A 23,407-nucleotide genomic window follows, 5' to 3' on the forward strand; every position below is an offset into this window, starting at 1 on the left:
TACTGTACTCTCCATCCATATTCTGTGCTCAGACTTCATTATGTTCAACAATTACTTTAATTTTTCCTCACTTTCACTGAGGACAGCAATGTACACATCAAACTTTATCATTAATATCTTTTCAATCTGAATCTTAATGCCACTCATGGACCTTTCTTTTATTTCAGTCATTGCTTCTTCATCACAGAGGTTGAGCAGTAGTAGAGAAATACTGCATCCTTCCCTTAACGTATTTTTAATCCAAGATCTTTTCCCCTGGTCTTCGATTCTTATTGCTCCGTACAAACCTACTTTTCAGCTAATTTCATACATTATGGACCATTTTGCATTGTCAAAAGCTCTCTTTAAGCACACAAATCCTACAAAGGTGTATTAATTTTTTTCTTTTCTTTTTTCATCTTGCCACTATCATCCAGGGCCCCACCAAAACTGCACCTCTGGCCCTTTTCATTTCCTAAAGCCAAACTGTCTCATCCAACAGATTCTCAAATTTCTTGAAAATTCTTCTGTATATTATTACATTCAGCATTTTGGGTTTATCAGCCATTAAGCTGATTGTGCAATATTTCTCACAAGTTAAAACTAAACTTCTTTTCAACAGTAAAAAGGCTTCTTGAGTCTTCATTGTCTTTTTAAACAATAATCCAGTCATATCACAAAAACGGAATAAAGGAGCTCTTGTCCACTTATTTAATTCCTAACACTGCCCCCGAACTTTAAATGATATCTAATAATAAACTCTAATCATGTACATAATTTCGAATTAACATTTTCTTACAATGATGTTTATGAATATTCTGATTCAGTGGCTCTGTTAAGTCTGCTTGATTTTTATTTTCCACTGAAATGCATCAAATATCAATTTTTCCATCCATTACTTTCTGTCTGATGAAATTGTGTTATTAATCAATGTTTGGTTCTCGATTTCTCCATATGATTCACGGAGTGTAGAACTGCTACTTCATTATCACACACCATACATGTCTTTCAGGTTAAGTCTCTCCAGTAAAATTGTTATTCACACCACATCTCATGTGTATGATGTCAATGACACACATTCTGCTTCCACTGTGATCAATGCACCTGCTTCTTGTTTCAGACTCTTTCTGTACAACACAGATCCTGCCAGTATTAACATATATAGGAGTTGGACAAAAATATGGAAATGCTGTGAGAAATGCATGGTTCAACATAAATACATATACTAACTAAATTAGCATGTTGTGCTGCTATATTTGAGCATGAATGACATCTGTGCAATGTCCTTGCTCCACAGCAAGTGTCACTTGGGATTGGAAGTGTGTTCTGCATAGTTGTGAGTGCATTAAATCAGAACTAAGTAAATTTGAATATGGGCAATCTGCTGGTGCTCATATGCTGGGTACTTCCATAAACACGGTGCTTGAAGTCTTTGGTGTGTGTGTGTGTGTGTGTGTGTGTGTGTGTGTGTGTGTGTGTGTGTGTGTGTGTGTCAGATAGTCATTGAAGAGAATTGTGATGAAAAATAAAGAAGGTGACAGCTGCAAAAGTAGCTACAAAACTGAATGTCAAACTTGTGAACCCTGTCAGCTCCAAAACAACAAGACGAGAGATCCATAATTAGGGAACTGCTGGGTGAGCTGGAATTTCAAAACCACTCATCAGTGATACCAATGCCTGTAACTCGAAAACATGGTGCCCAAGCCACAAAACCTGGATGAGGGAGCAATGGAAGAAAGTCATTTGGTTGGATGAGTCTTGTTTCACACTGTCGCCAACTTCTGAGCAAGTCAACACCCCCCCCCCCCCCCCCCCCGCAAAGACGAAGCATAGCAGCGGTTGGGGGATGACTTGGGCAGTCGTGGTAGTATTCCACGGACCTCATAGATACTCTGCAAGATCGCATTACTACCAAGGATTATGTGACTATTTTGGCTGGCCAGGTCCATCCCATCATACAATGTTTGCTGCTCAATGGTAATGCTTTCTTTCAAGTTAACAGGACCCCTGTTCACTCAGCTCACTTCATCCAGATGTTTTATGAGCACGATGATGAATTGTTACTTCTCTCCTGGCCACTACAGTCACTACATCTCAGTGATTCCGAGTCTTTATGGTCTTCTTTGTAGAGAAGGATGCATGATCACTATACACCTCCATAATCATTGCCTGAACTTGCCACTATTTTCCAGGAAGAATGGTATAAGATTCCCTTGAAAATCATATAGGACCTGTATTTATCCATTCTGAGATTGCTGGAAGAATATTATGAACGTCAAAGTGTTTCCTACACTGTATTAGGCATGGTACTGTTTGTGTTTTCATATTTCTGCCAACTCCTGTATCCAGTGACACTTTTGTGATCATCTATACAAGTAGCCCAATCAGCATCTGTGAATACTGCAGGTATCTGACCAGTGGGATAATACATGAGTTTGTAATACGCTGTTTCTTTCATATATCTCAGTACCCTTTCTGCTGTATTCCAATGATTCAGGTGAAAATTCTGAACAAAACTGTGACAACTTAGTCACCAAGAAAGCTACACCTGGTTAAGTATTCTGTGAAAGGTAATGAATTTGACCAATAAGCTCAAGATATGGAAAATTTTTAAATTCATCATCCAGCTTCACCTCTGGGAAGTTTGGTCTCAGTTCTTTAGGAGTCTTTGCTCTCCTAGTATTTTGAAGTCTGAATCTATCAAGCCGTTGATTAATTTAGTCCCTCTAAGAAAGACCAATTTTTCCATGTTTGCTGTTTCGTTTCTCTCCTAGAAACATGAGACACCATGCCCATGTGAAAAACTTCACAGCAACTTTGAGTTTTCATCATTTGCCTCATCTCCTCAATCTGTGAAAAAGTTAACAAGTAATTTACATACAGTACACTGACTGAACAGCTTTCCTTTACTGTTTATTTCCATACACATAGCTCTATATCATTTTGAATATATTCTAGCTTTTTTTAGTAAGTTATGTAGCTGACTATTCCCACATTGGCCCCTTTTTCTCAGTCCACATATTGACTTGTTTAACTTACAAACCAAACTTTCTTAGCCCTTCTTAATGAAATCTTCTAGCTGGAGCATAGAAACATTATCCTTTAATTTGCTATGAAGAAATGTACTATTCACATCATACTGACCTGTATGACAATATTATGAGAAGGAAAGAAGTTGCTACTCACCATACAGCGGATATGCTGAGTTGCAGATAGGCAGAACAAAAAGATTTTCACACTAAAAGCTTTCAGCCAATGGCCTTTGTCAACAACAAACACACACACACACACACACACACACACACACACACACACACACACAAAGTGGTGACTGGGTGGGGGAAAGGAGGAGGCCGGGGTGGGGAGGGGGAGGGATAGTACGATGGGGATGGCAAACAGTGAAGTGCCACAGGTTGGGTGGCAGGCAGGGGAAAGGGGTGGGGGGGGGGGGGGGGAAATAAATAAATAAATAAAAATAAAATAAAAAGACTGGGTGTGATGATGGAATGACGGCTGTGTAGTGCTGGAATGGGAGCAGGGAAGGGGCTCGATAGGTGAGGACAGTGACTAATGAAGGCTGAGGCCAGGAGGGTCACAAGAATGTAGGATGTATTGCAGGGAAAGTTTTTTTATTTATTTATTTCTCTCCTTTTCCACTACCTCCACCCCTCCCCTCCCCTCCCCACCCTTCCCCTGCCCACCGCCCAACCTGCAGCACTTCACTGTCCACCATCCCCACCATACTATCTCCCCCCTTCCCACCCCCAACCTCCTCCTTTCCCCCACCCAGTCACCACTCCCATAATGCACTGGTGCTGCTGCTCGCAGTGTGGTTTCAGTTGCCTGAGATTGCAGTTGTGTGTGCGAGTTGTGTTTGCGTGAGTGTGTGTGCATGTGTATGTGTGTTTATTATTGTTGACAAAGGCCAATGGCTGAAAGCTTTTAGTGTGAAAATCTTTTTGTTGTGCCTATCTGCGACTCAGCATTTCTGCTATATGGTGAGTAGCAACGCTCCTCCTCATAATATTGTTACATTCCATCCTGGATTTCCCATTGTTTGATCTATATGACAATTTTTCTCAACTTTGGCTGCTATCAATAGACGAATTCTTTCAAAATTTGGAACAGGCGCATAAACCTTGTGGTCTACATCTTCTACTCAACTTAAGCCCTCTGCAACTAAATGAGCTTTAAAAGTTTGCTTCCCACCATTCATTTTGAAAACCCATCTGTTCTTTACTGGAATTTCACCAGATGGTAGCTCAAACTGTTTCCAAGAACCATGATCCTTCAAGGAGTTAATTTCTTCATTCATCACAGTTACTCATTCCATTGTGTCATCAGTTAATTGCTTCATGGTATGACAATGGTCTAATTGTTCCTTTGCCACATTACATTTATTTGTGCTTCTTCATTATAAGCTTTCCATTTAGAATGATGTGTCACTGGAGGATATTTGCTTAAACCAACTTTTTCTTTTGTTATAGCCTTTCTTAGCCTGTAATGACATTGTGAAGTTTCAGCATGGTTCACAAGTTCCTGATTACCTTCAACAAATAAAGGCATTACAACCAAATTTTCCTTCTGATCTGACAAACCATAAAATTTCTGTTCAGAATTCAAATCTTCTCTATCATTTCATAATTCATCTTCAATACTTGGAAATGGTAACACTCCTTCACTGCACAGTTCAATTACCTCTTTACATTCGTTAATTTCAGTTGATTATTTGCCATTTGAAAATTCTTTGAATACACAGTCCCTAGACTCTACTGCCTGTTTTGTTTCTGGCATACAGAGCATGTATCCACAACCATATATAGAATATCCAATAAGAATGTCTTTTTCTGCTCTTGTGGGCAATTTCAAATCATGTTTATGTTTGAACATGTGAACTAAAACTCAGTATATTATCACACATAAATGTCACACACTAGGATTGCTACCACTCAACACTTCATAAATATTTTTTGTTATTGTTGTTGTTATTTATAGTAAGATTTCTTACACATGCCACAGTGCACATCATGTCACCATAAGATGCTTCGGTAAATTGCATCCTAGCTGCAACTTTCCCACACCCATTAACATCAACATATCACTTTGTTGCAGTGTATGTGTCATAGTTACTTCATGCCAAATTCCTTCAGATTCACAAAACTGCAACCAATTGCATGAACAGAATTCTAGGCCACTGTTAGTGAGAACTCTCTAACTGTTTACATTTTTTCTGTTCAAATCTTCCATTTCTTGAATTCTTCAAATAATTCTACCTTATGTTTTTAAGAAGTGTACAAGTATGTATCACTTGCATCATCCACGAACCTCATAAAATATCTATTGCCTCCCAAATTTGGAATGTCGACAGGACCCATGGGATCACTATGAACAAGGTCTAACGTGATTGTTCATTTCTTCAAATTTTGTGATAAAGCCTTCATAAACAGTCTTCTTATTGATTTACCTGGCAAACAGTCACCACATGGGTTTAGTTCACATTTTTCACAGTCTAATCTCAGGACTACTTCCTTTTTTACCATGCTGTTGGCTATTCTTACTCATGTGCGTCATCTGATACAATAGTCATCTTCAATTTAATAACGAAATTTTCACTAAGATCTATAAACATTTTTTATCTGTCCTCGATAATTTTCTACAGATTCACAGTTCTTCATTGTCAGCAAATATTATTTCCATCTCAGTTGCACAGCGGAAAATTTGCTATCCTCTGGGGCTTATAATTTCTGAAGTGTTTCCTATACTGTTTTTGGATTTTTCAAATTTTATATATGCATTTGCTGTTCACTGCATATGCAAGTACAATTTTTGCTAGTGCCCAACCTTGACATGATATATATATATATATATATATGCCTTTTTATCATCAACTAATGCACCTTCACTAGGTTCTATCTTGCCAGGCTCAATTATAGTGCATAAATCAGAATATATTGCAATCATTTTCATTTAGTATGACCAGGAAGCATAATTCATTTGATTTAGTGCTTTGTCTGTTGTCTTTCATCTCTGTATATAACATTAACCATCTTACTGCTGTTAAAAGAACACTTCTTTCACACAAAAGTCATGAACGCAGCTTGACATCAAGTAACATTTCCAAATGTGTTGCACAAAAACACTCAATTGGTAGTGGAAAACATTTTGTCTCTGTTATGCATACCAGTTTGGCTGATTAACACTGACTATTTTTTGGCGCTCCTGGGCTCATAACTATCGTTGGAGTAGAATAAAATGGTCATATGACACACAGTAATACTTGTTGATAGAGGAAAACGGCATACATCATTGAAGCAGAGAAAACTGAGTTACATTTTAAAAGAACAAAGGCTTCTCAATTCTTCATTGTCAACTTTGTCTTCTTTTAAACAACTTCAGTGATAATACAGCCACAGCACAAAAACAGAATAAAGGAGCTCATGTCCACTTGTCTATTAACTAACACTTACATCGCTGCATTCCTCCCTTTTCCTGGACATTTTTGTACTTGTTTTGCCAGAGAACTATGTCCTCTGTTAATCAAGGTTTCTTGACAGCTACGTATTATTGCCCCTTTGGCCTCAACTGACTGCCTACTGCTGTATTAATCACCGCAGTATCTATAGCCTCTGTAAACTTCAAACACACAACAACATTCTTCAATATTTCAGTGTGCTTTTGACACTGATTCTTCCTAATCGTTCTCATCAGCACACTTTTTTATCATTATTACATTGCAATCTGAATCTCTCTTGCTTGTGTGTACTCTTTATAGATCAATATTTGACTCCAGAATCTGTCTCCAACTGGTATTTTCTTGTTTCTTCAGTCCTTTTTCAACAAACCACCTCCTCTTGTGATTTTTGGATACTGAATTCACTGTTACTAGCTGAAATTTATTGGATAATGGCTTCTCTCTCTCTCTCTCTCTCTCTCTCTCTCTCTCTCTCTCTCTCTCTCTCTCTCTCTCTCTCCCCCTCCCTCCCTCCCCCCCCACCCAAAAAAAAGAAAGAAAAAAATAAAAAAATAAAAGGAAAAACCATACTCTATCTCAATCTTTTGCTTGTGTGCATCAGCACACATATCTAAATTATTGTTAATGATCTGTTGTCAATTATGAAGGGAACAATCCTGTCACTGAACTATTCACAGGAACCCACTCCTTGCCCTCCACTCCTATTCACACCAGTCTACTCCCATTACATTATTTTCTTCTGCTTTTGATACTGTCTGTATCCAAACAATCTCTCCATTTCCGTTTTCATATGTTTTAGCTTCTCAGTCACACTAAGTCTATATTCCACATTGGGACTCTTAGAATGTTATAACAAAAACAGTCAATCCAGATCACAACAATTATTTATTTATTAATTCTGGTAACTGGTTTAAGTCAAAAGTGACCAGCGTCAGACCAACAGCTCCCTGACAATGCATGGAGCCAGTTCACTGATCTGCTGTCCATACCAAAAAGTACCAGTCAACATATATACATACATGTGTGCCTTTTTGTCAGCAACTGATGTACCTTCATCAGCTTTCATCTCACCAGACCCTATTTTAGTCCACAAATCAGAATCTATTAGATTAATTTTCTTTTGGTATGGGCAGGAAGCGTAATTCACTACAGTTGTCGACTGGTACTTTTTGGTATGTACAGCAGCTCCATTAACTGGCTCCATGCATTGTTCCTATTATTACTGATTCTCCATCCCCGCCCCCCTCTAAGAGTCCACTCCCCATAGGCATTACCCTCACAGATATGAGATATGTGAATGGGGGGCTACTATGGATTATTTAGCAAAATAACATCATCATCTTATATCAGAGGTCTTTGGCTGCCACTGCTGATTACTTCTCCTCAAAATTTAAGCAGTGGCTAGAGTCAAACCTACCACTTTTCATTTAATAAGTTAAAAACCTACCCCTAGACCACAGTGGTGTTAGTCATCATTAAAATTAGAGTATCACAAAAACCACAGAAAACAGAGTCTTCTCCACCAACACAGCATATTTTTCCTATTAACACCACCAACAATTTGTTACCTATATCTCTATGAAATTTAACACACTGCAAATGTCGAAAGTAATTGATTAATCTTACAAAATGTTTTACAAATGCTAATACTTTGTTCTAGGTGTTGCAGTGTTCATGTTTGCAATTAAAAAGAAATAAATAAAACAACTGAGCTACTGCTTTATAAACATTAGAAATACATATTTACTACAATGTGTCTCAGCATTCCTGGACCACGTTACCTTAAGGATACAGGGTACTTATAAATGGTGGAAAAATCGAATTTTTTATGACTTCATTAAATTCTGTAGTCTTTCCTGATTACATTGATACATACATTATAGGGTTTCAAATGAAAAATGAGCTCTCTCTCTCTCTCTCTCTCTCTCTCTCTCTCTCTCTCTTCTGTTACAGAAACCAGTATTATTTCGAAAAGAACTGTGAAATCTATGAGATTATATGTATGATATATTGTATATGTTGGTAACAGTGCAGGTTACTAGTGTCTGTAAATGACTATCTTTGCTAGTATTTACTATTGTTTTGCTGAAGCAGTTTGTTCACATGTTACTGAATATTTGTTGCCCAAGTGCTACATATATTTGAGGAAGTACATATCGTTTAGTGTGCAATAAATACGAACTATGCCACACATCAAGAAATTTAATAAAATGAAATTCAGTGGTAATCAGTAAACAAACAAATCAAGCCACACTGTTGAAAGTAACATATGTATCAGTTCTTCAGGGAAGAAACTGCCACATAGCATGCCTCCTGGTGATTCAAATTTTTGTGTCAACAATGATGCTGTTTGTAGTGAATTTGTTGTTGATGATGTGAGCATCTTTTCTTCTTTGATAAAGGAAGTGGTGAAATATAAACAATGTGATGGTGTAGGCTGTCTGGAAATAACTGAACAACAAAATAGCAGGAAGGGTTTAGCGTCAAAATTAGTTGTTCTGCGTAGATCCTGCAATAAATCTACCTCAAAAATGACTTTGAACATTTTGCATAATTCATATGATGTGAATTTGAAGTTAGTGTATGCAATGCATGCAATAGGAAAAGGGAAAGGGAAAAATGCTGCTAAAACGTTCGGTGGTTTGATGGACCTATCTCCTCCTCCCAGTAGGTTCAGCAAGTACATAAAAATACTTTTAGGTGCCTTTACAGTTGTGCCTAAAGCATCTATGAAACATGCAATAGAAGAAACTGTAGATATTAATGGAACCAGGGACATTGCTGTTGCACTTGATGGGACATGGCAATGTCGAGGACATCGTTCCTTGAATGGTGTTTTAAGTGCTACTTCTCTGTAGAATGGAAAAGTTGTTGATGTTGAATGCGTATCTACATACTGCCACACCTGCCATGGTAACACAGAGACATACTGAACATCAGTGTTCTAAGAATTATGGTGGTTACAGTGGAGGTATGGAGTGTTACAGAGCTCTAAAATATTTCAGAGGTCGGTGCCCATTTATAACGTTAGATATACAATGTACCTAGGCGATGGGGACTCTAAAGCTTACAATAAAATTAATGAGTTCAATGTTTATGGTGATACCTCAGCAACAAAACTGGAGTGTTGTGGACATGTGAGAAAGAGTATGGGTGCTAGACTGAGGAAGCTATGAAGAGAAATGAAACTTGCTATCTGATGGAAAATCTCTGGCTGCGCCAGATTGACAGAAACTGAAATAGACCTCCTTCAGAGTTATTATGGACTGGCCATTAGACGGACTGCACCTCTGAATGATGTTACAGTAATGAGAAAGGCTGTTTGGACCCTCTACTTTTATAATTTTGGACCCTCTACTTTTATAATTTGTCCACAGATGACCACCCTGTTCACAGACTTTGCCCTAAAGGAGCAGATTGTTGGTGTGGTTACCAAAAAGCAAAAGAAAGTGGTCACATATACCATTATAAGGATTCTCTTCCTGAACCTGTTATGAATGAAACAAAACCAATTTTTAGAGACCTGAGTGACACTGTTTGCTTAGTAAATGTCTTCATGGGGGCTCTCAGAATACAAATGAAAGTTTCAACCATTACATATGGGAAAGCTTACCCATGAATGTTTTTGTAGGACTAAATGCATTAAAAGTTGGTGTATTAGATGCAGTGATATGTTTCAATGATGGATTGATAGGAAGGTTGGAAGTCCTGAGAAATTTAGGCATAAATCATGGCACTAATATGGAAGATCAAGTGCTTGTGTGTAACAGGCAATGGGTGCATGAAGCTGAAAGATTCGTTGTTCTAGTTACCAAAGAAGCAAGAAGTGCTGAAAGGAATGCCAAGAGGAAGCCTGAAGATGAAGAAATTCTGCAGGATGAAGACTATGGTTCAGGAATGTTCTGAGGCACAGTTTAATTGGACTCATATCTTCATTCGTAATTTCCTGCAAGTTGTATTTTTCAGAGTTCAGGTACAAATATTTCCTAAAGTTTATAAAGCATTGCTCAAATTTTTTTTCTGTAACTTGCAACAGTCCGTACTTATGTAGTAGACTTAAGCATTATTGCAGAATCAACTAAATTATACAAAAAATAACTTTTTTTTTAAATTATAAAAATTAAAATGTAAGCTGTGATATTTTTTAGCTTTGTAATATAAATAATTGGTGGAATTAAATAGGTCTAGTACCTCAGCCATCATGTCATGCATATCTGGTAAACATTTTATCTCCTTCAAATTAATTACATTGGATTAAATGGTACCTCAATTTGAGGAAGCATTTTGAAAAAAAAATTGCATCAATTTATAAGTAATTTTTTTAATAAGCCTCAGCAGGTTCAAAAATATTCAAAATACTTCTAATTTGTTTAGAAAGTGTGCTGCATTACCTGATGTCAACAAAAAAATCTATAAAACATATACATTATAAATAGTGCCTTAAAGAAATAGATGTTGGTTTTTACATAATATTGAGTCAGAAAAGTACCCTGTATCCTTAAGGCAAATATGAGGGTTGGAACTTAAATAGTGGCAACTATTTATTTACAACCAAAACAAAAAGAGTTACATGTTTGCACCTGTTACTGCCCTTTGAAGTAGTCACCAGCAATGTGTAGAACCCATTGTCAGTGATGTGGAAGGCGTAGTACACCATTAGCAGAGAATGTTCTGTTCGTGGTGTGAAGGGAGCGGTCTACTGCGTGTTGAATCTCTGGAACAGTTCTGAAGCGAATGCCATGAAGTGGTTCCTTCATCTTCGGAATCAAATCAAAGTCACAAGGACTTAAGCCCGGGGAGTATGGTGGATGACACAGTACTCCCCAGTCTCATTGACCGAACAGAGCAGCCACAGCCTGGGCTGTATACGCCGGTGAATCGTCATGCAAAACAATTGTTGGATTGCGCAGAAAGTGTTGCCGCTTCTTTCGCAAAGCTGGTTGCAGGTGATGTTCCAAAAACGAACAGTAATACTGTGCATTAACAGTCTGCCGCGGAGGACCGTAATGCGTTAAAATAACACCGTCACAGTCGTACACGAGAATCAACATAACTTTAGACCACTCCATTCGCACCATCAACTGAACAGGCTCTGCTAACAGTATACTACGCCTTCCACATCGCTTGCAATGGGTTCTACACAACACTGGTGACTACTTTGAAGGACAGTAACAGGTGCAAACATGAACTCTTTTGTATCAGTTGTGAATAAATAGTTGCCACTATTTAAGTTCCAAGCCTTGCATATTTCAGATTGATAAATTCACATCTTCAGGATTGTTTGAGCTTTGGAGTGGGGCATGAGCAATCCATACAGACAACCTTTTTCAATTATAAAAAAGGCAATAGAATAGTAAGCAGGAGAGAGGCTTGTAGAGAAATTTTCATAAAACATACTTAACGTCTACTCTACGTACATCTGCAGACAATCACTTTTGTGAAACTAAATCCAAACTATAATGTATATAACTACAACACAAGAAGTAGAGAAACTTTCACAAAATTACTACCTCATTTTAAGATAGCTCATTTACATACATCAAAGAATAAATTGAAGTGCTTATTAATAGAAAAATGTTTTTATCCAATATTAATAGAAAAATGCTTTTATTCAATAGAAGATTTCAAATTGTGATGCCGCCTCCTAAAACGCTGTACCCAGCGATAAGCTTGTTTTTGCAACACAAAATCGATAATTTTCTGATCTTCCGTATGAGAATTCTTTCAATAACAGAAGTTAATTAAAATTTTATTTGATGTAAAGGCATAAGTATCTTCATTAAAAGAAGGCACTAATTTTAGTGTATGGATTACATTCATAATACATGAAAACAGCCACATTTAACACGTTTCCCATATTCTAAGAATTATTTATTTGTCAAAAAGAATATGGACTTCACATACCTGCGGGGGCAGCCATTGTTTATGCTCAACGTCAACCTGTGAACAAAGGATCAAATCAATGTATAACAACAAAAGTAACCACTGAAATTTGATACCCTAAACATTAACATCACAATGTGTTAGCCTTGAAGAGTAGTTGAGAACTGGTTAACCCCTTACATTCAGCTTTTCACAATACTGCGTATTTTCTATAGATCTTACGTTTTAAATGAACTTAAGTCACACCAGCTTAGACATTACAAACTGTTTTAACTCCACTACCAAAAGCTCTGTTAGTATTTTAGATAAGCTCACACTTTTCTGACTTACATATGTTAACTGTCTGTGTTGTTTAATAAAACTACTACATATAAAAGTTTGTAAACCTCACTTTAACTTCCTGTATTTTACTACTAAATGTTGAAATTGCATTACGATATTTCAACAGAAAAAAAATCTCTACAGCTCATTTGTAAATAAGTTGTATCTACTTGATATACCAATGTACAGTACAAGTGCATTATTTGTAAAGGAAAAGGTCCATAGGAACTGAACAGAAAAACTAAGGAACGGCTTCTTCGTACACTGTTCCCTTTTCATTGGCATCATTCCCTCCTCAGTCTCATTCTTCATTCCAGCTCTGCCGCTCCTCTTTGCTGCCTCAATCTCAGTGGTGATTTGTTCCTGACTCTAGTTCGACCATTCTGATAGAGGTAGTTGTTCCTTTTGTTCATTGTGTTCATCTGTTCTTGTTCCATCCTTGCTATTTTCAAAATCTCTACTTCCAGTGCTTTCTGTATACTGTTCAGCATCCCAAACTGGGAATTTGTAACTTTGGTGTAATTATATATTAAAATTAACATGAGAAGTCTCAATTCTTTGGAACTCATTTTCTGATACGTTTTTGAGAACAAAGTTCCCATAATCTCCACCCAACCGCTTAGAAAAAAAAATTGTTAATGATAATATTTAAGATTGTGAACATATATCTTCTATTTGCTGAAAAATAAAATTTTAAAATGAAATTAAATGAATCAGTTGGAATACTCTCCACAAAATTTTCATTTTTCTGCTTCTGAAAGACAACAGAATTATTTGAAGAGCTTAAAGGTCAGTCAAGACTCCATGAAGTCCATTCTAATCCCCCTTGTTCACTCAAGTTACCCACTTTTTAGTCTGAATTTTTGTTGCCACTTGAGAATTACGTATATACAATAATTTTCTAACAATGTTACTTCCCACACTAATCTCTTGATTTTCTTCCTTCTTATAAGATTTGATGTCAGAGTACAGATATTATTTTTCTAAGGCACTACAATGTGTTATTGTGCCTCAAAAAACTTGCTAAATCATCTTTGAAGGCAGGAAAATATCTGAGTTCTGTAAAGTACAAAACTGTACATCAAAGTAACTCATGATAGCTGAATGTAGAGCGTAAAAGTTTTATGATTATAAAGCCACTGGTTCAAATCTCCCTAATAGTAACTTTTTTTCCTTACTTTCATTTATAACACACAAATGTTAACAATTGAAAATGTTAATTAACACTTACTGAATTAGAAAATTTTAATAAAAATTATATTTTTTTTATTTTTAATCACCAGTCATGTTGAAAAAATTAAAATTTGTTACAAACATGCAGAGTTACATGATTAGATAATAAGAGTAAACAGTGAAAAAGTAAAAATGAACAGATCGAAAAAGGACCAGTCAGCAGAGAACCCACAAATGAGTGAATTTGTCAATGTCCAGTAAATAGTGAAGAGTAAACAACTGTTGCACAGTTTTTCAAAATTGATGCATCAGCATTTCATGGCAAAAATGTTGTCCCCTCTTCCCACCCCCCATCGGGAGTAGATCCCAGAGACCCCACTCATATAATGCGGCAAGGATATGACGTCGCCAGGTTGTGTCGTAAGCTTTCCGTAAATCAAAGAAGACACAACCAGGTGTTGGCATCTGGAAAAGGCTGTTCAGATGGCAGACACAAGGAAAACTAGATTATCAATGGTAGAGCAACCCTAGCAGAAAATGTCCTGGCATGAAGCTAGTAGGCCAAGTGATTCCAGGACCCAACACAACGGCCAACTTACCAGACATTCTAACAGCTTACAAAGAAGGTTGGTGAGGTTGATGGGCCGATAGCTATCCACATTAAATGGGTTTTTACCAGGTTTGGGCACTGGGATGATGGTGCTCTCCCATCAATGCGATGGAAAGAAGCCATCACATTAGATCCAGTTGAAGATGATGAGATGTCGCTTGTAGTCAGACGATAGATGTTTGATCATATGACTGTGGATCCGATCTGGCCCAGGAGCTGTGCCAGGGTAATGTGCAAGGATGCTGAGGAGCTCCCACACTGTATGAAAATGGAGCATTACAGGGTTCACTGTGACGTTCAGTGAACAAGAGGGTTTTCCTTTCCCTCTGCCGTTTGAGGGTGCGAAATACTGGGGGATAATTCTCTGATGCGGAGCTCGAGCATAGTGCTCAGCAAAGTACTCGGCAACTACGTTTGTGTTGGTAGATAACACACCATTGATGTTAATGCCAGTAACACTTGTCAGGGTCTGGTACCCACAAACACATCGATCTTCGTCCAGACTTTGGAAGGTGATGTATGGCACTCGATGGTCGAGACGTACCTCTCCCAACACACCTGTTTCCGTCTTTTTATAAGCTGGTGAACGCGGGCACAGAGCCATTTAAAAGCTATTAGGTGCTCTAGGGAAGGGTGCCGCTTGTATGACTGCAAAGCACTCTTTAATGGCCTCAGCAATATCTGTCGACCAGCAAGGTACTGTCTTTCGCCGGGGGCACCCTAAAGAACAAAGGATCGTGTTTTCTGCCACAGAAACAATCGTTCTAGTGACCTGCTGAACTACCACATTGATGGTTCCATGTGGGGGAGATTCAACGGTGACAGCAGAGGTGAAAGCTTCCCAAGCTGCCTTGTTTAAAGCCCATCTTGGCAGACGTCCAGGGGAATGGTGCTGGGGGAGTAACAGCAGATGGGACAGTGGTCACTACCACACAAGTCATCGTGGGCTCTCCAGTGGGCAGATTGGAGAAGTCCTGGGCTGCAGAGGGATAAATCAATGGTCGAGTAAGTGCCATACGCCACACTGAAATGTGTGGGGGCCCCAGTATTTAAGAGGCAGAGGCAGAGTTGAGACAGGAAAGTTTCGACATCTATACCTTGGCAAATAAGCACAGTGCCACCCCACAAGGGGTTATGGGTGTTAAAATCCCCAAAACTAGGAAAGGTTTAGGGAATTGATGAATCAGTGCAGCCAATGCGTTCAGGGGTACTGCACCATCTGGAGGAAGATATATGTTGCAGACAGTTATTTCTGCAGTGTCCTTATCCTGACAGGCATAGCTTCAAGAGGGCTTTGAAGGGGCACAGGTTTACTGCATACTGAGTTGAGGACACAAACACAAACTCCACCTGACACACTATTATAGTCACTACAGTTCTTGTAATATCCCCTATAGCCATGAAGGGCAGGGGTCGGCACTGCCAGGAACCAGGTTTCCTGGAGGGCAATGCAGAAAGCAGGTGTCAAGCTTAACAGTTGCCATAGCTCAGCCAGGTGGTGAAAAAAACAACAGCAATTCCACTGGCGGATGACGTTATAATAAGGTTGGGAAGGCATGAACCATGCGAGGAGGCAGGTTACGCCTCTGGGTCACCTGCTCCCACCGACTGAGTATTTGTATCCATTCCTATTGTGGATGAGGAATCAGTGAGATCCAGGTCCTCAAGGGACACTGAGCTCGCCACCTCATCCACAGGTGTGAATTGGTAGGGAGTGGTGGTGTTAGGGCCATTGGAAGGTCCTTTTTCTTAGCAAACTTCATTGTTTGCTTGCCCTCTCACTTCTCTTTAGGGGCTTGATGGGAGGACTTCCCTGAAGTAGCTTCAGGCACGGAGGAAGTCCGTGAAGTTCTTCGTTCAGCAGTGTCCACTGTGTCATTAGTGGACACCATGGGAGAGAGGGTCCCAAGGGAAACCTTCTGCACAAGAGGAGCTGGAAAAAGGCTGTTGCTTCTCTGGTTGGGGGGAGGAGAACAATGTCCTCCTGCATTTGGGCAGGGGGGGGGGGGGGGGGCGCTTGCTCCCGAAGTAGGTACTTTGGGAGCAATGGAAGGAGATTTTTTCCCCCCATCACCAAGGGGCAGATGTATTCTGGAGGCCCGGAGCACCCACTGTTCATGGCACAGTGTGTGGTATCACTGGTACTTGTGATGGCAATGGTAATGTAGCTGCAATGTATGTGGATGTCAACCGAACGGGGTGTAATCACTCAAATTAACGTTTGGCCTCTTGGTAAGTCAACCAGTCCAGGATCTTGTACTCCACGATTTTCTGCTCCTTTTGGAGTACTGTGCAGTCTGTCGAGGAGGGGGAGTGCTTCTCTACACAGTTGATACAAGTGGGAGGAGGCACAAAGGGAGTATCTGGATGCACTGGACATCCAGTCTTGACATGTTGCGTTGGAAGTGCAGCGGGAAGACATGTGCCCAAATTTCCAGCACTTAAAGCACTGCATAGGGGGAGGGACATATGGTTTAACGTCACAGTGGTAAACCATCACCTTGACCTTTTCAGGCAATAAATCACCCTCACAGGCCAAGATGAAGGCACCAGTAGCAACCCAGTTGTCTTTGGGTCCCCTGTAACGCGCCGGATGAAATGAACACCCCGTCATTCTAGATTGTCGCGGAGCTCATCGTCAGACTGCAAGAGGAGGTCGCAATGAAAAATAATCCCCTGGACCATGTTGAAGCTTTTATGGGGAGTGACAGAAACAAGGATATCACCCAGCTGGTCACAACTGAGTAACGCCTGGGATTGGGCTGGGGATACTGTCTGAATCAAGACCGCACCACTTCTCATCTAGGACAGTGCTGTCACTTCTCCAAATTTAACCTCAAGATGTTCAACAAAAAATTGAGGCTTCATAGGTAGAAACAAGTCCCTGTCCATTCTGCTACAGACTAAATACCGAGGCAAATATGGCTCTCTTCTTTCTGTAGCGCTACGTTCCTTCCATGGTGTAGTGAGGCAGGGAAACGATTTAGGGTCATATCTGCCAGCATTGTACTCAATCTTGCCCTTCTTAGAGGATGAAGAATGCAATAACACTGGTTTCAACAGCAGTGGCATCCAGTCTGCACATAATATTCTGCAGTGCAATATTTATCTTTAAGGCTACTGGGCAGTTGTTAACAATGAGGAACTAACTTCAGAGATCATAAATGATAACGATATTATTGATTCTGTATGAAACAAGATGCCATGGCCAAGTAATCAGTTTTGTGAGCTGCAACTTATTGTCTATCACTTCTAGCCACTCTTCTTCCCACTATCGCAGATCCTGTACCTCAACAGGGAGGTTGAGTCGTACAGTATCCAGATTTGTGGGGCATTCAGATGCGACAGTGGCCCAATGTTGGGCTGCTTGAGAATGCAGGCATATTTGTCATCAAGGTTTCAGTCAATCACATATGACCATCCCAAGGGAGGATCGCCATTATGTTCACCAAGCACATCGTAACCCCTTCACATCTGCTCCTGCCATCCATGGACAAGGTATGGACACACTGCAACTGTGTGTCATGCCACACCAATGGTAGGAGACTAGCAGCAGCTGAACTAGGGAATTGCCACCCCCATGCGTAGCTGCTGCTAACAGGACACAAACAGCTATGTTTGGAGTTGTGCAGTGATCGGTAAGTACAGTCTGCTCATGAATGGTATTGCATTGTGTTGTGCTCAATGCTGAATCACAGCTCTGCACTACCTCAGACGACCACCGTTGGTAAGCATGGCGGTACGTCATAGACACCTTGTATCCTCATGTATTACCTCCTGTGTGAAAATATTATGGAGCCACTTTTCAACAGGACAATGTTTATCCACACCAAAAGTCTCTATGAATGTCTGTGTGATGTTGACGCACCTCTGTGGCCAGCAAGATCTCTAGATCTGTTCCCCATATAATGTGTGTGGGACCAGCTCAGATCTTAACTGCATCCAAGTGCAAGTATGCAGGATATCAAGGATCAGTTACAACAACTGTGGACTAGCTAGCCTCAGGAGAGAACACAAAAGCTTTATGATCAGTGTCCGCATCAGGCCAGAGGGTCTGCAATGCCTTGCCAGTAAGTGTGCTCATACCACTTAAGTTCTTTCCAAATGTAATTATTTTGAAATCAATGAAACAGCATCATGTGTCCTTTCAACCTGTGAAGTGTCATTTTGTTTCCTCATTCTAGGTGCTTCATATTTTTTGCCAGGCAGTGTAGATTGGGAGTCAGAGGAGATTAGGAATTTTTCAACTTGGAAAAGTTCTACCTGCTCTGGAACTCTTTCACAGACAGTAAAGTGTTTTGGTAAATGAAACTTGAGGACACATCTAGGAAAAACCACTGAGCACACAAGAGTGTCCTCCTGCTTAGAACTACCTCTGAATACTGGTACACAATTGTGGTACTCATTTAAAATCTCAGTAAAACTCTAATTAAAAACATATGCAGGAGTACTGCCTCGCCTCTACTGTATTGCCTTTGTGATTATGTTGACCTATGTGCTTAATTTTCATCTATAAAAAAAGAGTACCTGTGTCAAAGAATAGAACTCACCCTCAAGGGAAATCTCAATACTGCCGAGAGCGGAGAGGGGATGCATTGGGCAAGATTAAATAGGAAAGGTAGATCACTCAGAATCCCAGTATGAGAAAGACCCGCCTTTTAAAAGACTAGAATGTTATTTTGGAATTAGAACTAGCAACAGCATGGTCATCAGTGCTCTCGTTGAAAATGAGCTTGTGGATTTAGTGATCTAAATTTCGTCATCCATGAGGGCAAGTAGGTCATCTGCTTGGGTGGGAACTACCAGACCAAGAACCTAGCCCCCCCCCCCCCCCCCACCAAATTTGAGGAAGAATGAACCTAACAATGTCATTACTGACAGCTCTATAACTGTCAGAGGTTGAAGTCAATCCACAGTATTTCCTTTCATTACAAGAAAGCTAACTACAATGGAGAGTGATGTTACGAGTCGCAACAGATAACACAGGACAGAAAAATCAAAACTATTTAAAAAATTAAAAATTATAATGGAGACATATTTGTCTGCTCAGCATCAAAAACCAAAAAAATTCACAATTTTTGACACATTAAAATCTTCCACAGTTTTCAGGAGGGGGCTACATAACATATGTATTAACAGAAACAGGTCTAAAGCATTTCGATCCCAACATATTCAGCAGTGTCACAAAAAAGAAAAAGTACAGAAAGAGCCAGTCATTCTCAGAATATATTAAAAAATCATCCTTCTACAATTTTAGGACATAAGCTGACATTTCACAAATCTTTAAAATACATGCTACACTTGTTCCACACTAATTTAAAATATATGGGCCATCTCCAGATGAACTGTGGTAGCCTTTTTCGAGCAAATAAAACACATCAGCTTAAAACATGTTGCACTTGCAGTCGTACTCCACAACTCTCAGTCAGTGATCATCAATTCCATCCACAGCTTCTGACAGGTTCATCATGACCCCTTTGATTTGACTTACTGCGGTTTCTGGTTTCCTACTTCCAATCCCTCATTTTTTCCCACTTATCGCGACTGTTCTACTTGAAAGTGGGATGACAGTGTGCTGAAAGATGGTGCAACACAATTTTTCACCACCTCTACAAGCAACATTTGCTGCGTATTTTCTTTGCATAGTATCTTCGACATTTTGAATCATTGTTACCAAATTTGTTGCACTAATTTTTGGGTCATTGCCAATCAGAAACTATTTGTTACAGCGACTTTTCATTCTCTGCAGTGCCTTAAAGGCTGCAAATACTTCCGTATAATAATTTGTTTCTTGTTCTAAACAGCAATAAGCGCAGACAGTCAAGGAGCAACCAAGGATATTTTTTACTCATACTCATTAATATCCATAACGACAAACTATGAAATGTCCCACATATTATACTGAAGACAACATTTAAAAATACTGTCTGAAGTACATGAACTCTTGTAACCTGAAACTATTTTTCAACCATAAGATGTAAGAGTTGCATTCTTAACTGCTGGCTGGAAGGAATATGCACGAAACACTAAATCCTGGAAGTCCTGAGTTACCATCCAACCAGTGCATTGCTAAGAGTTTCATTCAAAAAAAGTTACCACAGCATGATACATTGTTGGAAAACAATGTGTTCACAGCATAGGGAAGTTACAATTCTTCAACATCATTTGATCTATCTTCCTCCATCATTAGAAGTAACTGGTTGTTGAAGCCTACAGAAGCTACAACCTCTACAGTTGCAAGCTCCATACCGTCCAGTTAATGGTATGAAAAATCTGTCTCCCAAGGTTGAGTTGGATTGGATATATGTTGACTTTAGCATGATGCCTCTCATGATTCCCCATGCCTTTATCAGAAAGTTATTTATCTAGGACTATTCTTTTCCCAACCATATTCACTTTGTTGAATTGCTCAAAGTGTAATCAAATGTTCTTGGGGGCAGGAGTGAACCCACTACTACAGCACAATAAAGCAATAAGCTTCCCAATAGCAACAACTGGTTTTCATGAACATGAGAATAAAAATGCCATTTGCTAGGAGGTTAAAATTCTGTGTGCAAATGAACAACTGAAAGTAGCACTCTGATAACATGCTACAACTATTGAAGACAAAAGTGGCACTGTCAGAGAGAGAGCAGTGACAAATGACCTGCTGAATGGATCACAATTAACATTCAGTGGAAAAGAAGAAATATTAGATTTTAATGTCTCCTCTCAACATTCAGACTGAGCAGTTGCTAAGGTTGTGGGAAGTAAATCTACCAAGTGCTTTTCAAACTAATCATCCTGGCATTTGCATTAAGTGTTTAAAACTAACTACTGCACTAATTTAGTGCAGCAAAAATTGGGCAACTTGGTCGCAGCTGTGCAACACATTTTCAAAACAAAATACAGTTCCATGAAATATGGTAATTATTCTTACATATTTCAGTAGACACCATAAAGCCATAGTATAACTGTACCATGATATCAGCAGAAAGATTATGATGCAAGAGTTGTGCACATGTTTATTAATTTAGAAACAACATGTTTCAGTAAGACAACTGATTATAAACTTCTTGAAAAAACCTTACTGACTGATTTATCTTCCTAATTTTTTGCCTTGTAGAAATCTGAATAACAAGCTTGTAAAAAATTTGAAGGAATCAGATGTTATTCCTTTCTGAATGTTTCGATTATAAAATAAAACAATCATGGTACTACAATATACGCTTACAAATTTTTTATATTTAAGTTTTGTTAAACATTTTCCGTTTTCATTTTCAAACGTACAAACATGTATCCCTTCTCAATACCATCAAACTAAATCAGCATATTGTGTCTTGTTCTGCTTAACTTCAGTATTTTCTGTCACAGAAATTTCTTAGGCCTATATGATCTTTGATAGTGTTGCACTATCTATTATGATCTTAATTAATAAATCAGCTGCAATTTAAAATCTGAGACAAACTAGAACCAATGCATGTCAGAGAAATCAGCATAAGTTAATTCAAATAACACAAGAAACACATTCCTCTCTTCAGTCGCACGAAAAGCAGTTAACAGTAAGAACTTGCTTGGAAACCAAAGGCAACATTCATGAATTGAGTGCTGCAAGGAAAAATGCCTTTCCTTATAAGATATCCCACCTACGCAGCATCAAAGAAAATTTCCACTCTTCAGTTAAATTACTGATGATGAAATAGTCTTACAGATGAACGAAATTACTACCACAAATATTTCATAGTATGTAGAAGAGGCTGCCTCAAAATCCAACAATGTCCTTAAATGATAGCTGGTAAACTTCATAACGATTGATTTTTTTGTTTAAGGTGGTTGTTCTGTAATCACATACCATGACATAGTGTACACTTTATCACATGCTGAAACCTATATACACTCCACAGAGTGGAGCCGGATTCCCTGCCCTCAGGCTTCCTCAATTGCATAAGTTATTAGCGTACTTCCTTTAAAATGCTGCCGATACGTGGGCACCCTACTATACTTTACACAAAAATGATGCACATTTTTCCGGTGACATACTGTAGTTCCCTCACAATAAACTATGTAACTAACATGTTATTAACGCCAAGAAATACAATTTCAATCCTGCTTTCATAAATGAGATAAAGCTCAGGAGAAAAAATTCTGACAGCTCGAAAACCACCGGCAACATTACTTTTAACTGAGCATCAGTTTATGTAGTGATATCTTACAGAACATTGTTTATATGAGCATTTCGCTCTAATGCACTTGCTATATATTAGCTCGCTATCAAAAACAAACGATTGAGAGAACACGGAACCACTGTTGTATTGTTTTGAGTGACAATATTTTTGGTCAGTTACCAGCCCATTCTTAGCTATTGATCACAATTCCTATGCCATTACATCCGGACGTGAAAAAATTACCAGATCACGAAATTTTTAACTAAAATGCATTATTCCGCGGCTATTAAAAAGGTGACGTTAAATTACATTAGCAGTTTCCTCAATTACTACTACACAGTCAATTGGTGATAAAACCATCTTTAAATCCTAAACGTTCCACTAATTGTAGGAATCACAATATTCATATAATTACCTTTCAGATATTTAATATCCAGTTTGTCATCAACAGAGAATACATGTTTCTGTTTAGGTTCAGTAGTCCATCAAACATGAACTACTTATGCTTCCCTGCGGCCCACCTCCTGACGTACGTCACTTGTGTGATCGATAGGACCAGAGATGTTCCATGTTGTTGACCGTGGAAAACTGCGCTATGTACGCATAGTGTATAATCGCCGAAGAGTAATACATACCTCATGTATGTACATAGAGAATTGTGTATACAGAGGAAAGCCGGAAGACTACTTAAAGTAAGGAAAAATAAGAAGTTCAAATTAAAATTAAATAAGTAGAGAACAGTCTACTGGACGCGTATTCAGGTAAAAGTATTCGTACAGTATTTCCTTGGATGTAGCCCGTATATCTGGCATTATTAACAAGTAA

At 38.9% G+C, this 23,407-nt stretch overlaps 1 protein-coding gene across 8 annotated transcripts in view; it reads right to left on the bottom strand.

Annotated features, from left to right (window-relative positions):
- Positions 1-23,118, bottom strand: part of LOC126167729 (intersectin-1) — a 299,692-nt gene extending 276,574 nt beyond the window's left edge. For all 8 annotated transcript variants that reach the window (XM_049920505.1, XM_049920504.1, XM_049920503.1 and 5 more), the window contains exons 1-2: positions 22,998-23,118; positions 12,356-12,391 (exon numbers count right to left, since the gene is read on the bottom strand). In XM_049920505.1, the coding sequence (XP_049776462.1) occupies positions 12,356-12,371 (16 nt within the window). In that variant the 5' untranslated portion in view covers positions 12,372-12,391; positions 22,998-23,118. The remainder of the gene's footprint in view (positions 1-12,355; positions 12,392-22,997) is intronic.
- Between the last annotated feature and the right edge of the window lie 289 nt (positions 23,119-23,407).

This window comes from Schistocerca cancellata, chromosome 1 (genome assembly GCF_023864275.1).
Source record: "Schistocerca cancellata isolate TAMUIC-IGC-003103 chromosome 1, iqSchCanc2.1, whole genome shotgun sequence".
Lineage (NCBI taxonomy): Eukaryota > Metazoa > Arthropoda > Insecta > Orthoptera > Acrididae > Schistocerca > Schistocerca cancellata.